The sequence below is a fragment of the Guillardia theta genome (assembly GCF_000315625.1).
Source record: "Guillardia theta CCMP2712 unplaced genomic scaffold GUITHscaffold_68, whole genome shotgun sequence".
NCBI lineage: Eukaryota > Cryptophyceae > Pyrenomonadales > Geminigeraceae > Guillardia > Guillardia theta.
In genome coordinates this window covers 334084-351362 of record NW_005434606.1, presented here as the reverse complement: position 1 = coordinate 351362, position 17279 = coordinate 334084, and the positions used below count along the sequence as shown (strand labels likewise).

Genomic DNA, 17279 nt, shown 5'->3' with positions numbered 1-17279 from the left:
AAGAGAAGGAAAGCGGAAAGAAAGGAGGAGAATGCAGGGGAGGAGGGGGAGAGAAAAAGAGGAGGAGAACGAGGGGAGAAGGAGGGGGGCGGGGCAGGGCGGGGCGGGGGAGGGAGAAGGGGACAATGTAGAGGAGGAAGGGGAGAGAAGGGATGGAGGAGAGGAGGAGAAGGTGAGGAGGGAGGGTAGAAGGTCACCTTGTGGTTCCATGTAATTACATTAATATCACAATCCGATGCCTTCACAGACAGCGCAGATGAATCCCTGTACCGACGTTACTCGTGCGCTGTCACAATCTTCTCCTCCAGGCTCTACCATCCCTCTCTTCTCTCTCCAACTCCTGCCTGCCTGCCTGCCTGCCTGCCTGCCTGCCTGCCTGCCTGCCTGCCTGCCTGCCTGCCTGCCTGCCTGCCTGCCTGCCTGCCTGCCTGCCTGCCTGCCTGCTCCTCGTTTCTCTCTCCACTCTACTTGAACTCCTCCTCCTCCCCTCTCCTTCCCATCTCAGCTGTTCCTCTCACCATCTGCATCCTCCTCCTCCTCCTCCTCTTCTCGCGGCACTCACCTCTTCCTTCCATCCCATATCCTGATCGTCTTGTCCACGGAGCAGGAGGCAAAGACCTCAGCCTCTGCAGCACCATCGGGTCAGCTCATGACGGCGGGCCAATCCCTCCATCACCTGACGGGCTCCACTGAATGTCTTCCACTGATTCCGTGTGACCCTAGCGAGACAAAAGATCATCATCTTGTATTTCAACTCCTGCTCCTCCTGCTCCTGCTCCTGCTCCTGCTCCTCTCCCTTCTCCTACTGCAGCTGTTGCTGCTCCTCCTCTTCCTCTTCTCCTGCTGCTGCTGCTGCTGCTGCTGCTCCTCCTCCTCCTCCTCCTCTTCCTCGCTCTCCTCCTGCTGCTCTTTGTCCTTCATCACCACCACATCCTCCTTCTCCTTCCTCACTTCCTGCCCTTCCCCGTGCTCCTCCTCTTGTCCCCTCCAGCCTCTGCTCCCCGCGTCGCCTCCTCGTCCTCATCTTACCTTGTACGGTCCTCCATCGGCTTCCCATCCTCCCTCCGCGTACTTGCATCGGCAGATAGTGTTCTTGCAGTCTCCGCTTGCGAGGTTTCCTGCCACGACCTTTGACCAGTCCATGGCAAATCCTTCATCCTACAGCAAGGCACCTAGTCAGCCTCCTGTTCCCCCCAGACAGAAGGCAAGGGGGACCTTGTGCTTGCCAAGAGTGAAGGCAGGCTCGCATCTGAGGCTCAGAGTGAGGGGAGGACAAGGGAGGAGGAGAGGCACGAGGGGAGGGAGGAGGAGAGGGAGGAGGAGGCAGCGGAACAAGTGATGAAGCAAGAGGGAGGGAGGGAGGGAGGGAGAGAGGACGTGGGGGGAAAGGTGTGTGTATGTGCGGAGGAATTTTGGTACTTGTGGGAGACTGGGGGGGTCGGGGATTTCTCGAGGAGTTCGAAAGGTTTTGTTAGGTCCCAGATGTGAACTTTTCCTTCCGCCGACCAGGTCGCTACAACACCTCCCTGCCCGTACGGCGTGAGAGAGGAGAGGAGAGGAGGAAGGCAAGAGGAGGAGGAACAAGGGGGAGACGAGGGGGGCGGCAAGGAACTTGAGGGTGGGACAAGGCCAGGAAAGGAGAGGACGGACCTTCTGCGGCATGTTCCTGATTCTGTTGACAGATCCCTGATGTTTGATGGAGATGTGCTAGTTCCATCTGAGTCAAGGGCTCTCTTCCTCTCTTCTCGCCCAAACCTGCAGCTCTGGGTCGTCGTCCAGGTCGTCGTCGTTGCCCTCGGAGCTGTCGGAGTCAGAGCCAGAGTCGTCGTCGTGCTTGGTTCGATGCAGCTTCAAGAGCAACCTTATCAGACCATCTGCCAGTGGGAGAGTGTAGGGAGAGCAGGGAGAGCAGGGAGAAGGCGAAAGGGAGGAGGAAGGAAAACAGCAGCCGAACGAGTAAGGAAGTGTTGCAAGTTCTCAACCTGCGTCATCTTCATCAGGACGAGTTTGTCATTCGCTGCATCGTCGGCCTGTGTGCCTCCCACCGCAAACGCGGTCATCGGGAACTAGCAGAACCGTGAGCAATGAGATGGAGGATTTCTCCTCCTCGATTCCAGCATCCTTGCGGAGGACGGAATTTCAGCCCTCACCTTCGTTCTCTGCTGCCCGAGGCTGTCAGGAATGAAGTCGAAGGACAACATCGGCCACTCAACGTTCATCCGATGCCTGGCATGCTGTCAGCGGAGTGTGGGAGCGCGGGGACGTCGGTGCGTTACAGCATCTCGTAGGTGCTGTTGTCCACGACGAGGTTCTCGTTCTCTTTCTTGTCCTTGCCGGGAATGAAAACCTGGAGGCAAGATGAGCCCTCCTTCTCCGAGCATCTCCTCCTCCCCCGAACATCTCCTCCTTCCCCGAGCATCGCCCATGGAGACTCACCTTGTACTCGGGTTTGCCCCCTTCTTCATCCATCATCTCCTCGTCCTCCTCGTCCTCTACCATCTCGAAGTCTTCGTCCTCCTGACAAGACATCAGCCCACCAGCCTTTCTATCCCATGAGAACGAGCTCTACCTCTTCGTCCGAGAAGGGGTCCTCGAAGCGAAGGTTCTCTGCGTCCTCCTCCTCCCCCTGTCAAGATCTCAGGGCAGGAAAGCAAGGCTCCAGCCAGAAGTTTCCAGCCAAGGGCTGGGAGCAGAGGAGAGCGAAGCAAGGAGATCAAAGTTGCGAGCTGCTCGACTCACCTTCTTGCTGTCCTTCCCGCTCTTCCCCCTCTTGCTCGGCCCCTCCCTTTCCATCCTCTCCTCCATGATGCACGTGCGGTTTGCGATCCTTTTCGTTTCGCTACCGTTATGTGATCATGTAACGGTTTATCGTGGGAAGTTCACTGAGAGTCCGCCGATCCGATCGGATGATCACCGGCGGCCCCCCCGCCGGGGAGTCCTGCGGCCCGGCCGGCTCAACCGGCCACGAGTTGAACTGAGTGCGGGCCCGCCGCGGCGCCCCGCGCCCGGCGGGGGTGGGCTAGGGGACCCACCCTACAGGCTCGTCATCAGTGGGCTGACCACCGGTTCTGAGTCCGGGACCCACTAGCTCAGTACTACGGTAGCGTCCTTTACTCAAAGTTAAGTTAAAAATTTAGCTTAGAGTACGGTAGTGGACCTACCGAGGTAGCTACCGTATTAATCCTTTTTACTCAAAGTTAAGTTAAAAATCAGTACGAGGACAATCCACTAATGCGGACCACCCCACCCTGACTGCAATGAGGGAGGACAAGCATGGCAATGCGAGATGATGTACTAGTTCTGACTCGATGATGATGAGCGAGAGCTTCAGGCACGCTAGACAAGACGTCTGCCGCTCTTAGTTGCACAGAAAACAGGCAACATCATTATCATCATCAGCAGCAAGCACTGCGGCAGCGGTAGCAGAACCCTCAGCCTAGTTTGTTTCAGGAGGGCAGGAGGGCACACTAGCTGTAAGATAGAGCAATGCAATTGAGATGCAAGTATGCGACTTTCTAGGAGGCGAACGCTGATACCGCATGTGCAAGGTCAGGATGGCCACGAAGGTTGAAGGACTTCTCCTGCGACAGCTCTTTGAGGGGGCGAGCTTCACCTACACCTACATCCTTGCTGATGAGGCAACCAAGGAAGCTGTCATCATCGATCCCGTCTTGGAGACTGTTGAGAGGGATGTTACCCTCATCAAGGACCTCGGGCTGAAGGTACTCTACGGCATCAACACTCACTGCCATGCTGATCACATCACCGGCACCGGGTGAGTTCCGTCGGGCATGCTGGGCCACCTCCTCAGTGCGGCTTCCGAAGAGAGATGACGGGTTGTCGCAGGAAGATGAAGCAGCTCCTTCCTGAGATGAAGTCTGTGATCTCAGGCAAGTCAGGAGCCAAGGCCGACCAGCACATTCAGCACGGCGACGTCATCAAGTTCGGCAGACATAAGCTCGAGGTCAGGTCCACTCCTGGCCACACTGATGGATGTGTGACCTACGTGAGACTCGTTCCATCCCCCTCCCCCTCCCTCACAGCCCGCAGGTTCTCAACGACGGGGTCATGTGCTTCACTGGTGACGCCCTCCTCATTCGCGGGTGCGGGCGCACGGATTTTCAGCAGGGAGACCCCAGCTTGCTCTACGATTCCGTGCACAAGGAGGTCATGGTGCTGGGAGAGGAGGCGACGCTCTTAGCTGGTGTGCACAGGTCTTCTCCCTCCCGGACAACTGCATCGTCTACCCCGCCCATGATTACAAAGGGTTGATGAGCTCGACGGTGTTGGAGGAGAAGACTCTGAATCCGTGAGCTCTGCTTGAGGATGGGAGTCTTCGTTCATTCATTGAGTCTATGTACATCCCAGGCGATTGACCAAGAGCAAGGAAGAGTTTGTTGAGTTGATGAACAACCTGGGCCTCCCCTACCCCAAGCAGGTAATCAGGTGATTGTCTTGTGTGCGTTTTGACCGGGGCCTGTGCAGATCGACAAGGCCTTGCCTATGAACCTGGTTTGCGGGATTCAAGATTAAGAAATTTGTAGAAAGATGTTGCATTCCCCAGCCAGCAATTGGGGAGTTGCATATAGATGTGTTGCTGAACAATGTTTGTGAATCATTCCATGCCCGCTCAAGCTATTCCATGCTTGCTCGAGCTCAAGTGATCCCAGTCGATCCTTGTGTGGGTTATCCGACTCGATGTGTCGAGATAAGGGAAGCCCTGAGAGGAAGCGATGGGTCAAAGCTCCATCCTGGTGGATCTGAGATCCCTCTCTCTCAGGTAGTAGGAGAGCAGGCGAGCTGAAGGATCCTCCCTTCGCGCCTCCTCTGCCAGCTGTTGCTCCCCCGACTCCCATATCCTCGAACCTCTGCCTATCTCATCGCATCCTTCTGATCCTGTGAGGGAAGTCAACGGTCCCTTGTGGGATGACAGAGCGACGAAGGTGTTGCTCCCCCCAGCTCGAGCTCTCCTCCGGTCTCGTCCTTCGCCCTCTCCAGCCCGTCCCTCTGAATCGTCTGGCTGTCTGGATGAGCTTGCAGGAGGCTCCGGCTCGCTCTTGTGGAAGGCGACTAAAGTTGTCAGGCTCTCGTCCACCAGGCTCCGCGGCCTCTGTTGCTCCTGCATGCTCGTCTGGGCTGACTTCATGGCGGCGACGCTGCAGGCCCAGGCCCAGACCTGAGACGGACAAGGAAAGTGAGTGGAGGAAGCAGCAATGCAGGAGCTCCTACAGAGAAGGCGCCTCGAACGCTGTCTCGGCGATGCCTCGGGGTCCATCTGAGGAGGTGATTGAGGATGCCCTGAAAGGCGACGGAGCGAGTGAGAAGACCATGAAAACAGGAGGAGGGCGGGAGGAGGAGGAATAGCAGCAGCACTGGCAGCAGGTTCAAGACCTTAGTGAGCTCTGCTTTCTCATTCGCTTGTTGGTTCCACTCTCTCCATGCTCTCCTCAGGCTGGAGCCCCCTCGCGCTGCCTCAAACTTTCTTGTCTTCTCTCGTATGTACATTCGCTTGTGTGTGAAGCATCGCCATGCGGCGAAGAAGACTCTGTCGACCACAGTCAGCAGCAGCTATCCATGCACAGCCTGACCCACCTTGTTGGGTTGCGGATTTTCAGCTTGTCTGAAATCTTCTGAACGATCTCATGTGAAGCGCGTGAACAACGATGTTCGTAACAGGATCTGCTCGCAACATCACTTCCCATACACTGGCATCTATCTAGCGCAGAAGTGATGACCTGCAGAACTTTGGAACTTGTGCGAAGCAGAAAGTCTGGGAGAGGAGGGTTTGACACATCTCAAGTTCCTGGGTCTTCAGCCTGCGGGCCCATGGAGTGACTCTGTGCTTCAAACGCCTGTGCGATACCTTGCTTCCACTCTGAGATATTTCAGGTACTCCTGCAGCTCCTGCAGCTCCTGGATCTGCTTCCCTTCAACCTTGAGCAGAAAAAGTTCACAAGGTGCAAGGTCCCTGAAGAGATCGTGACAGACCGTTCTAGAACAGTCTGACCTCCATAGATGGAAGAAATGCTCCAACAATCTCTGAGCTCGAAGTCAAATACAAAGATGCCATGAGCAGGTTGATGAAGTCACCTGCTGTTCGCGTCTTCTTGCGAGGTGCCTTGAAACTTTCCTCTCCTCCTGCAACTTGTCGACAATCCTCCGCTTCCAGCATCCCAAAATCTGCACAGCAGCGTCTCACTATCATACATCCTTCCACTCTGGTCGACCTTTCGCAGAACAGCTAAGTCGCGATGTCTCTGGAACAAGCTGGAAAGTCCTGTCGTTGCTTCAGGTCAGATTGTGGCGGGTGTGTGATTGGAGCAAAAGTCCGACAACCAGAAAGTACTCGATGCTTCCAGCGATGTTTCACCAGCGATCGCATCTCCGCAAAACATCTGACATAGGCAGGAATATCTCGTCAGAAGAGGAAGGAATTTGGCCCAATCCTCGAACCCCGCCACCCCCCTTCATCTTTTCCGTACCTTCGAACTCTCCATCGGTTTACATTTCTTAACAGATGTCTCTGCAGACATGAAAGGAATCAGCGTGATCACTGCATCACTGCATGTGATTGTGGGTGTTTATACCTGACATCGTTTCTCCCAAAACGTGCTCGAGGGCTGAAGAATGTCGTGAGTTACGCAGAGCGCAAGTTCGATGTTTCACATTGTCACTCTTTGCCGGCACTTCGGGAGGAGGAGGAGGAGGTGGCTTCAGGTCTAGCGTCTCGATCCCCTCGAAGATGAAGTGATACAAGTCATGCTCCTTGCTGGACTCAAGGAACTGCTTCTCCTGCCGCAGCATCTCCTCGATCGATGCCAGGGTGCTAGAGATGTCGCCGCGTTGTCCAGGGACATGAGCAGTCGGAGCTTCTGCGTCCTCTCGATCTGCCACGTTGATGATCTCTGGACAAGGCCCAACACCCGAGCCGACAGAGACTATGCTCCTCTCTTTGTCATGGTGCAGAGATGGTCGGAGCTGCTCTGCTGCATGGTAGGAAGGGCCTTGGACCCCTCCTCCCTCCTGCGATGGCTCTGCTCCTTCCAAGATAGGGTCAAGTTTGTTGCCCTGGGACATGTTCGCTGCCTTCAAGACTGAAGGGAAATGTCAAGACAGGTTTGGAGCTCGATGTAGCGTTCACACACGTGTATCCTCTCTCAAGGTCTCATCTAAATGTTACAAACGGGTTGATTCACGTTTTTCAAAGGGAGCTTCACCCTCGTCTCGCTCTCACTTCGTTCTACTCAGCTCCTCTCCCTTCTCTCCTCCTCTCCCCTTCTTCCTCCCCCTCTTCCTCCTCTTCCTCTTCCCCTCTTCCTCTTCCTCTTCCTCTTCCTCTTCCTCTTCCTCTTCCTCTTCCTCTTCCCCTTTTCCCGCTCTTCTCGTCCTTGACCCACTCGATTCATCTCACCATGGTGCAAATCAAATTTGACGTAAGGAGTACCCTACCCTCCAACCATATTCTCTTGGCAAAAACATACCGGTGATGACAACAGTATCTGACAGAACAATATGGGGGTTATCCACTCCTACCACCCACCCTCGTATCTCTCAAGAACGGATTCATTGAAACCATGGCCCCAAAGGTTCTTATTGATGTCAAGAAGAGAAAAAGACGCGATGACAGCGATGGCGACGATCAGCGTGTGGACTGAGAGGAGAAGGTGAAAGATGGTGAAACTCCTCATCCTCAAGCAAGCAGCGAGCCTCGGCCCTCAAGGTGTGGACTCTTAGTCATTCTTTACGTTTTCTTTCCAACTGATGCTCTCCTTAATGTCATCGGTGATCCTGGAACAATATTCCGTACACAGAAATTTTGCGTGTGCAATGCTTTCAGCTAGACACTATCTGTTGTACAAGCGAAGTGTTACATCACTCTACAACCCATGCGAGTCACGATACACAACAAAAGCTGACAGAAAACGGAATACTGCGATGTAATGTTCTTGTCTAGAGACTGGTGTAAACAGCTTAGCTTCTCATTTTTTCGGGATTCCATACGTGGCGATCAACTGCTTCAGCTTGTTGTACACGTTCTGTACAGGAGCCGGGCTTTTGGCATGGAGAAAGATCTTGTCTGCTGTAGACGACGTCGCGGCCCATGCAGTCTTGCAGTTGTGGCTGACGAGATACCTGATGCGCATGAGCTGCACGTAGAGGATGAGAACGATGAGGTTCCTCCTCGGCGTGAAGAGCTCGAAGACAAGCACGAACATGATCAGAACCTCAGAGTTCGCTCCCACTCGCTTGAACGTTGGCTCCATGCTCCCTACCCTCTGCAACACAGCCTGATCCAACGCTGCCGACCAGGCAAACCCGCGCGTCAAGGACTTCACTCGGTTGCTGGCTTGGACGAGTGTCATCGGGACCAGCGGGACAAGGAAGAGGATGGAGGGGGTCGCTGAGAGGAGCAGCGAACAGAAGAAGATGTTGTGGGTGGTCTCATCCATAGCCACCCGCGACATCCCTCGCAGATCGTTTGGCGATGCGGTTCCTCGTAGCGCCTTCCATGCATTGCGGAACGTTGTCATGTTAGGAAGCCCATAGGTGAGGACCGTTTCGCCCAGCGTTGCAAGCATCATGGCGAAGGCACATCGGCTGAAACTGATCCGTGCTTCGGGTTTTCCTTGGATGAGCACGAACGTGACAGCATTGTAGATAGCAAACAACTGTAGCAGAAGTACGGGGATCTGCAGCATGGAGGATGAGGTTCTAGATGACGATGACGATGACGATGACGAGGTCGAGGATGAAGACGCGCTGCTGCCCAGCATGGCCTCGGCCCTTGCCAGTTGCTGCTTTGCACTCGCATTTTCCGGTTCGAGCCTCAAGGCCTTTCTGTAAGCCTCAGCAGCATCGTTGTACCTGCCCTTCTCAAAGAGAGCAGCGCCTTTCCTCGTCCACCCCTTGACGAACGTCGGGCTAGCTGTGATGCACGCCAACGCGTCCTCCAAGGACTTGTCCCAGTTCCCAAGTTTAGCGTACGCAGCGCTCCTGTTGCTCAAGAGGACATGCTTGGGGTTGGTGCCCGAGGCAGCATTGTCTCTTATAGCATCTGAGTACTTGTCCACAGCTTCTTGGTAGTTGCCATTGCGAAAAGCCGCATCGCCCGCCTCCTTAGCTGCGTCCGCCATGGCCGTCCCCCCTTCCAAGCCTTCCACGCACCTTTGCAGATTGGAGTTGGTAGGGGTGGTATGGAAGGGGTGGTATTAGAGCCAATATGTCTACAGATACAAGGGGTAGTAGGTCATATGGGTAGGCCACCCTGTACAATCTCATCCAGGCAAACAAATATGAATGATGTTTAAACGAACTTTCAAAAGTAGATACATAGTTTCAAATATTAACGTAAAATTCAAACATGATTGTATCAACATTCATCGCCCTCATATTTCCCAGCCCCGTTTCTTTCCGTTTCGCCCCTGCTGCAAGATTTTTCTCTACACCCTGTTGCTCCCCCCCTGCCCTGCAAACTCGTCTTCCCTTCCTGCCCTCCTGCCCTCCTGCCCTCCTGCCCTCCTGCCCTCCTGCTCCTGCGTTCCCTCCTGCCCTTCTTCCCCCCTCCACCCTTCCCTCCTTCCTGCCGTGCTGCCCTCCTGCCGTGCTTCCCTCCTCCCCTCCTCCCCTCCTTCCCTCCTGCTTTCCTGCCCTCCAACCTGCCCGCCCTCCTCCCCTCCTTCCCTCCCCCCCTCCTGCTTTCCTGCCCTCCTGCCTGCCCTCCTGTCGTGCTGGCCTCCAGCCTGTCTTCCCGCCTACCTGCCCTTCAGCCTCTTCCTGCCTAAGTGCCCTCACACTCTTATGCACTTCAAACCTGCCTCCCTGCCCTCTTGCCCTCCTGGCCTGCTACATCCTGTTCCTTCCCGCTCTCCTGCACTGCTGTCCTGCTGTCCTCGTTCTTCTCTTCTAACCTTTCCGCCCCTTCTGTGTTATCCTGTTTGCTTATCCAATCCCTCAGAAACCATTCTTTCACCACCTCCTTGATCGCTCAGCTCTCCCTGTCCCATGCACCTTCCCTCCCTTTTCTTTCTACAACTATCCTCCATTTCGTCCTATCCTCGTTGCCGCTTTTACGCACCCTTACCGTCCTTCCACGACCTCTATCTATGCTCTTGCTCAGTCTGTCTCGTTTCGTTTCCCTCCCTCGCACCCACTGTCCCTGTCACTCTCTCTCATACGTCCTCCCATCTACTTTCTCCTTTTCTCACTCATCTGCTTGGTCGTCTTCTCTTTTCCTCTCCCCTCGTTTGCTGCTGGACACGCATATTCTCCTGTGCCTGACTGATGCTTTCAGAAGCGTGCGCGAGCCACACGAGAGCAGAAGTTTGCATGAGAGAAGATGCGGAGCTGAAGTAGTTGAGGGAAACATGCCTCACGGCAGGCCGTCGGAATCAGAGCAGGAGTTGGCAGATGAACGGGTCGATTTTCTTGAAGCGCTGCGAGACGTCGAGCAGCAGGGGGGGGCCATGGAGGGAGAGGCAGAAGAAAGGCTGAGGCTGCTGGACCGGATTTCAAACGACAAGATCGCGAGCTTCATTCGCTTCTGCTATGAGATGGATGCGGCGGGGTTGAGCACGAAGTCTTTTGAGAGCTCAGTGATGCAGGTCGAATTTGAACTGGCGGAGAGGCAGGGAGTTGCCGAGATGAAGCATGTTCTCATGTGTCTGGACCTGATGTGGAAGGAGGCCAGGCAGGTGATTCCAGAATCGCTCTTGGTACGGAGGGGAGGGCCGTGCGGGAGGCGCATCAATCCCAAGGAGCTAGAGTACAAGTGTCTTGACTGCGGTATGCGCCTGATATGCTTCGCATGCCTCCTGGGCTGACCCTTGACATGTCGACTGACAGGACTGGACCCGACCAGCATCATGTGCGTGGATTGCTTTCAGCGATCTCCCTGTGTCAATCACAACTATCGTCTCATCACCGGGCGAGGAGGCTGCTGTGACTGCGGCGACCCCGAGGCCTGGAAGGCTGAGAGCTTCTGCTGCCACCATGCCTGCAACGGGGAGCGCATAGACCATGACTTTCAGAACGCCCTGAGCCTTGAGACGAAGCCCGAGGTGCAGCAGGCGATCTGTGCGATCGAGAGGATCTTCGACGTGGCGCTCAAAATCGTGTCGGCCGGGCTGACGTACACGGGTGGACGCTCGACCTCGGTCTTCGGGAGCACAAGCCAGACAGAGTGCGATGCCGTGCTGAGATGGGTGGTGGGAACTCTGAAAGATGACTACGTATGTCAGAACGCCGTCGTTCACAGTCTCCTCAAGGACATGCGGGAGAGTGAGGAGGAGGAGGAATACACGCTGTTGGAGCACTTCCTCGTGAACTTCTACTCGGTTCCTGAGATGCTGAGAAGGTCTTTGTTTGACCTGGTCCATTCTCTGCTGGTCATCAGCCGCTTCAAGAGGAATTTTGCGTTGATCTTTGCAAAGCTCTACGTTCAGCTCGTGAGACAGCGATCTCAGTCGGACCTTGCTTCCAAGAAGATCGAGAGCGGGCAGGACATAATCTCCCTGTCCATTCAGACGTTCTCCTCCCGGCAGCTCATGAAGGACATGCTGGACTACAACTTCAAGTACTGTCACCTGGACTCGAGTGTCTACGTACGGGGCAATGTCCTCAACTCGATATTCGACTGGGTTCTGATCTCGCTGAAACGCATCGCCCCTCTGCACAAGGTTGTGAGCGAGGGATTCTTAATGTCCAGGCACGAGATCTTCCAGGATGAATGCATCGATAGCGACCAGCTCCCTCGGGGGTACATGGAGAAGGTTTTCATCGACCTGCAACTCATCTTCCGTCACGACTTCACCTGCCGCCTGCTCATGGACAGCGCGCACCATGGGCACCAGGAAAACCCCGGCACCTTCCTGGGCTGCTTCACCAAGATTCTCAGGATGCTGCAGGGTGCGGAGCCCGTCTTCAGGAGGTACGGCGAGCACGTGCGCTTCGAGCAGCGATCTTGGTTCCCCGTGCTGATCCTGAGCTCGGTCGCGCTCGGGATCTTGGACATAAGTCTGACGAACCTCTCGAATCAACCGCACTACCGGAGCATGAGCCAGTGCCAGGGTGACTTCCTCGACGTGTGCGGGTTCCTTCGAAGCCTTCACAGAGAGCTGCATGACTGGTTCCTGAGACGAGGGATGTCGGACATGCTCAAGGGACTTGACATGATGGGGCGCGGGGAGCTGAAGTTTCGCAGCTCGACGCACTCCACGTCGCTCTACCTCACCCTCCATCGCGCCATCGCTCGGATCCTCATCGAGACGACCAAGTGCGCGAAGCTCAAGAGCTGCTGGTGCTCGAAGAGGCCAGCTGCCTTGATGGAGACGCTGCTGGGGGAGAAGCTGGAGCCCGGCTACCTGCGCTGCCTGATCGAGCATCCGCTGCGGATCCAGGCGCTGGTAGCGCAAGTGAACAGCCTGATGTGGGTGAGGAACGGTTTCTCGCTGCAGAACCACGTGGCGTTCTATCACAGCACGACGTTCAGCTGGAGGGGGAGGGATCTTGACCTGCTCTTGCTCCAGCTCGGGTTCAGCTCGATCTCAGATGGGGACTTCCTCTTGAAACACCTTGTCAACACGTTTGAAGTGGGCTCTGTCGCTCTCCTCGACGCAGTCTCCCCCCCGCTCACCGACGAGCGAATGAACATAACGGGAACCTCCGACCCAGGAAGTGCCGAGCAGAGGGTGCTGGTGCTGGAAGAAATGCTCCAGCTGCTGATCAGCCTGACAAGCTCCTGCGAGTACCTGGGGGACCTGACGGATGAGCAGCAGTTGCAAGACTGCATCCTGCACTGCCTCGCCGTTGAGGACCGCAGCCATAGCGAGATCCAGGATTGGGTTGAGCAGAGCCTCCTGTCCTTCATGTTCCGGCGTTTCGTTGCTGGTGAGATCGACAGGGTCTTATCCCTGGTGGCGACCAGGTCCCAGAGGCCCACGGACGGGGTTGAGGTGTACAGGCTGTTGGACAGCTGCTGGCCCAAGATCAATATCAACTCGTTCTACTTCCGGACGAGGAAGGAGAGGTACAGTGCTGAGATCCGCCTCTTCAACCATTACAGGTCGAACAGCTCCGAGTACAGGTTCCAGGACCAGCTGCCCGCTTGCCGCCCGCCCTGGCTCGCACCTCGGCAAGCTTGCCTCTTCGCCCCTGTCAGGAAGGGTCTGCGAGCTGCCCTGCAGGCCTCGCGGCTGTACAGGCTGATCTTCATCATCCTGCACAACGCTGCTTGCGCCTTCAGCGAGTTCGGGAGTTTCTCCGGAGGAGCCAAGTGGCACAGGAAGAGAAAGAAGGATGACTCGCACGGGGCTGCCGAGGGCTTGCAGCAGGACAGCAAGGTGGTAGCAAGGAGCTCCGAGATGGCCCTCAGACACTGTCTGAACCTCCTTTTCCTCGCTGTGATCTCGGAAGGGCAGGAAGGAGAGAACGAGGAGGAGGAGAAGGAGCAAGGGGGGCCAGAGGAAAAGGAGCTGGAGCAGGCTCCACCTAGAGACGCTGGCGGCTCCTCCTGCACTGCCGGCCTCTTTTCCTGCAGCAGCAGGTCCTGGCAGCGGCGTGCAGCTGGTGTTGAGGTCCGCACTGATGAGCTCCGCCCGGGGCAGGGGCTGGTGATGATGGTAGAGGACGGGGGGATAGTGGCGAGCTCGTATGAGGTCAACTCTCCTGCTTGCTCTTCCGCCACCTTAAACACTCCCACCGAGTCCTACTATAACTCGCTGCATCTCCCCAAGGGAGGGAAGCTGAGGGACCTGGACGTGAACACGACAGGGCTGGAGGATCTGTTTGTGAGCGAGGACCCGAAGTTGAAGAAGGAGAGGAACGTGTTCGAGAGCGCGTGCAAGGAGTACGTGATCGAGGGGGACGCTGGCTTCGAGGACACGTCCAACGTGTTTTTGAGGAGAGTGTCGCATGTCCGTCTGCATGCTGTCTCGCACAAGGCGAGCATCCTGTCTCTCCTCATCCACCTGGCCCGAGTGGCTCCAGCCGAAGGCTCCCACCTTCTGCGAGAGTCGATTCTGAGCTTGCTGAGGATGCTGAGCAGCGCGCACGAGAATTGCAGGAGGGTGATCGAGAGCTCGAGGATCTTCGAGGCAGCGGCAGCCGAGAGCGACGAGGCTGAGGTGGCGAGGAAGCGCGAGGAGGTGGCGAGGAGGAAGGAGAAGATCATGGAGGAGATGAGGAAGCAGCAGCTGGCGGCAGCAGCCCAGCACAACCTGATGAGCGACGAGGAGAGCTCGGAGAACCAAGGAGGCGGCGAGATGACTGGCGGCTGCTACTCAGATCCCCTTGCGAAGATCGAGGGCGACGAGTGCTCACTGTGCCAGGAGTCGATGGCGGCGCTGGATGCCACGTGGAGCAGAAAGGAGCCGAGCACGGACACTTGGATTCCTTATGACGAGACGACGAGCAGGGAGCTGGAGAGGGCAGACCTGGAGGGGATGGAAAGCGTGGAGATCTTTGTAGGAGGAGAGATCGTAGTTGTGGACCTCAAGAGGAGGAGGCAGAGCGCCCCCCTGTGCATGGGGAGGAGCAGCGGTGGCAAGGTCAGGGAGCTGCCGATCAGGCGGGAGGAATCGATGGTTGTCATCATCGGGTATGCGAGGCCAGCTGCAGTCCTGCTGGAGGCGTTCGAAGGGGCCGCGCGGCCGGTCACGATCAGCTCGTGCGGGCATGCTGTGCACTCTGGATGCCTCGAGAGATATGCGAGTACGCTGCAGGGGAGGAGGAACGTGATCGTACACGGGCAGACGTACGAGAATGCCAACAGCATCGACATGGCGGCGGGAGAATTTCTGTGCCCCATCTGTCGAAGGATCTCGAACCTTACAATCCCCCTGCCCTCCCCGACGGATACGGCGATGCTGGACTACCTCGCCTCCTTGGAGGGCTCGGGGTCGACGGGCGGAGCAGAGGGCTCGGGGCAGGAGGAGAGGAGGAGCGATGGCCGTGCGATCTTGCGGCAGGCGACCATAGCGAACGAGTTGCTGCTGTCAGATCTGCAGAGGGTGAACCCCGAGGGAGCCTGGAAGTGTCACGAGGGCAGAGCAAGGAAGCTGCTCAGCCTCTTCGTCCACCAGGTGGAGATGAGGGAGATGATAACCCGGCTCGACCAGGGCAAGTCGCAGTCGGAGAAGAAATGTGGGCATGAGGGCAGCCAGGCTTCGCATGCCCTCCTCCTCTGCGCCATCAGGAAGCACGTGCTTGCTGCATGCCTGCTAAGCGCCGAGGAGGGAGCGAGGAAAGGAGCAGAGGAGGGAGCGAGATCAGAAGCCTCGACATCGTGGCTGGACGTGCTCAAGGGATGGACGTTGGAGAGTCGCCAAGTCGCAGGCACGGAAGTGGTATGCGGACCCTTGGCCTCGTCCTTGTCATCGGGCAACGTCTCGTCGCTCTTCGCCTCTGTCTGCCTCCTCCTCCTCTCCCTCGACCTTGAGTCTCTCTCCAACGACTCCGACGGCCAGCTCCTCCGTGTGCTCATCAGGAAGTGTGCCTTAGTGCACTCAAGATTCTACTCCCTCCTCCTCTTCCTCCTCGTCGGCAAGGGCTTCCCGACGTGTGTGTCGGAGAGCGGGTGGGCCTCGCTCCCCCAGCTTCTCCACGAGCTGGAACAACTCCCTCCTCCTGCTCTGCAGGAGCTGCTCCAAGAGATCTCTTCCTCCTCGCATGTGCACCCTGAAGCCCACTGCAAGGAGCTCGTGCGCAAGGACTGGCAGCAAGCTGTCACATCCTTCCGTGACCTCGTCGCCTACCAGAGTTTCGTGCTGGTCCGGAGGATGCTTTTCCTCTTCGAGCTGCTCGGCTTCGACGTCCAGACGATGTTGCTGGGGGGCCAGGAGGCGAGTGCGAGCTCGTGGAAGGACAGCATGGAGCTGATGTCCAGGGCCCTCGACCTCCCTCCTCTCTGCTCAGCAGACATTCCCATGGGGACGGGAGGGGAAAAGGGGGGGGGGGAGGAGGATGCGACCAGGCTGATGGGCTCTATCTTGGAGATGGTCGGGCAGGGAGGGAGGAAGCAGACGATTCAGCGCCTCTTCCTCCGCAACATCCAACGTGGCCTCGTCACGCTCCCTCCTCTCTTCCAGGACCTCGTGAGGGACGTGTACGAGTCCGAGGGAGGAGGAGGAGAGACGGTCTCGCAGGTCGCCGTCTGCCTGGTGTGCGGGGAGAAGATAGCTCGGATCTCTTCTGGCTCGGTCCTCTCCTACCGCCCTTGCGTGTCCCACGCTCGCTCATGCGGGGCTGGGCTGGGGATTTTCCTCCTCCTCTCCAAGTCGTCGGTCATGCTGGTGCAGGACCTGTGGGTGGCTCATTGGGGGTCTCCCTTCCTCGACCAGTACGGTGAGGAAGACTTCGGCCTCCTCCGCGGCCACAAGCTCTTCCTCGATGCCGCGCGGTACTCGAGCCTCAACGAGCTGTGGAACTCGCAGAACCTGAGGCGATGGAATGCCAACAAGTGGAAGAAAGTAGAGGCGATACCTTGATGAAGGGCAAGGATGAGGACGATGCAGTAGACGGAGAGGACGGGGGATCGCGGAACGGGAGAGGAGGAGGAAGAGGAGGAGGAGGCGGAACGAGGGGAAGTGAAGGAGAAGACGCTGATGCTGATGCTGATGCTGATGCTGATGCTGATGCTGATGCTGAAGATGATGAGAGTGTAGTATCAACATAATTTATTGATTCGCTTCTATTTTACAGCTCAAAACCCAGGATGACGTCATCGCCCTCATTCGTGCAGCTCCACACTAGACCAGGTCTGGATGAGGTTGTCGAGGCCCGAGAGATATCCTAAGTGGAAGTGAGAGGAGGAGGAGGAGGAGGAGGAGTAGCAGCAGCAGCGAGAGATGAGATCTACAGGAGGGAGAGGAAGTGGGTGAGGGGAGGGGGAGGAGGATGTAAGGAAAGGGAAGGACAGTTAACTTACCATCCTCATGGTTCCCGAGGGTCCATTTCCTCCTGCAGAGTCACATGAGTGGAGGAGAGCAGGATAGGTATATTGACGCATGGAGAGAGCAGATGCACAGGGAGGAGGATGAAGACAAGCAGGGCGGGAGTTAGCGCGGAAAGAGGTGAGGTGAGGGTCACGAGGAGATGGAAGAAAAGAAGATCAGGACAGGGGATGTGGGAGGAAGAGAGGGAGAGGGAGAGGAGGACGAGGACCTGTGGTCTTGAATGTCTGTCCTGGAGATGGTGTGTGCGAAGTCGATCATCCACAAACCTCCCTGGAAGTCACTGACCGAGCTGTGGAGACAAAACCCGTCAGATCACAGAATGTATGTGCC

At 56.8% G+C, this 17279-nt stretch overlaps 4 protein-coding genes across 4 annotated transcripts in view; 2 read left to right on the top strand and 2 right to left on the bottom strand.

Annotated features, from left to right (window-relative positions):
- The window catches only part of GUITHDRAFT_158329 (hypothetical protein), a gene marked incomplete at both ends in the record, with an annotated part of 5307 nt that extends 2502 nt beyond the window's left edge, over positions 1–2805 (bottom strand). The window contains 14 exons of the mRNA XM_005827287.1: positions 198–264; positions 563–626; positions 677–719; positions 1030–1158; positions 1216–1249; positions 1420–1526; positions 1651–1707; positions 1756–1848; positions 1983–2066; positions 2151–2226; positions 2277–2347; positions 2437–2517; positions 2570–2626; positions 2740–2805. Coding sequence (XP_005827344.1) covers positions 198–264; positions 563–626; positions 677–719; positions 1030–1158; positions 1216–1249; positions 1420–1526; positions 1651–1707; positions 1756–1848; positions 1983–2066; positions 2151–2226; positions 2277–2347; positions 2437–2517; positions 2570–2626; positions 2740–2805 — 1029 coding nt within the window. The remainder of the gene's footprint in view (positions 1–197; positions 265–562; positions 627–676; positions 720–1029; positions 1159–1215; positions 1250–1419; positions 1527–1650; positions 1708–1755; positions 1849–1982; positions 2067–2150; positions 2227–2276; positions 2348–2436; positions 2518–2569; positions 2627–2739) is intronic.
- Positions 2806–3544: 739 nt separating this feature from the next.
- Positions 3545–4617, top strand: GUITHDRAFT_96377 (hypothetical protein). The gene is made up of 6 exons (XM_005827286.1): positions 3545–3775; positions 3847–4006; positions 4051–4167; positions 4215–4309; positions 4369–4438; positions 4486–4617. Exons 1-6 carry the CDS (start codon positions 3555–3557, stop codon positions 4531–4533), a joined length of 711 nt encoding a protein of 236 aa, XP_005827343.1. The 5' UTR covers positions 3545–3554; the 3' UTR covers positions 4534–4617.
- A 121-nt stretch (positions 4618–4738) lies between these two features.
- GUITHDRAFT_113600 (hypothetical protein) lies at positions 4739–7077 on the bottom strand (the record flags this gene model as incomplete). Its single annotated transcript, XM_005827285.1, has 10 exons — positions 4739–5176; positions 5230–5298; positions 5392–5545; positions 5593–5679; positions 5736–5816; positions 5864–5934; positions 5989–6039; positions 6091–6180; positions 6228–6277; positions 6588–7077. 10 exons carry the CDS (start codon positions 7075–7077, stop codon positions 4739–4741), a joined length of 1581 nt encoding a protein of 526 aa, XP_005827342.1.
- An 8863-nt stretch (positions 7078–15940) lies between these two features.
- Positions 15941–16707, top strand: GUITHDRAFT_154168 (hypothetical protein). Its single transcript, XM_005827284.1, has one exon. It carries the CDS (start codon positions 15972–15974, stop codon positions 16479–16481), a length of 510 nt encoding a protein of 169 aa, XP_005827341.1. The 5' UTR covers positions 15941–15971; the 3' UTR covers positions 16482–16707.
- Positions 16708–17279: the final 572 nt, after the last annotated feature.

Excerpts from the sequence above, each read along its gene's own strand:
- GUITHDRAFT_96377 (XM_005827286.1), top strand. The coding sequence starts at position 3,555 with ATGGCCACGAAGGTTGAAGGACTTCTCCTGCGACAGCTCTTTGAGGGG. Across the intron at positions 4,168-4,214 it reads ACGATTCCGTGCACAAGGAG|GTCTTCTCCCTCCCGGACAA; the intron begins GTCATGGTGCTG and ends TGGTGTGCACAG. Across the intron at positions 4,310-4,368 it reads GAGGAGAAGACTCTGAATCC|GCGATTGACCAAGAGCAAGG; the intron begins GTGAGCTCTGCT and ends TGTACATCCCAG.
- GUITHDRAFT_154168 (XM_005827284.1), top strand. The coding sequence starts at position 15,972 with ATGGGCTCTATCTTGGAGATGGTCGGGCAGGGAGGGAGGAAGCAGACG.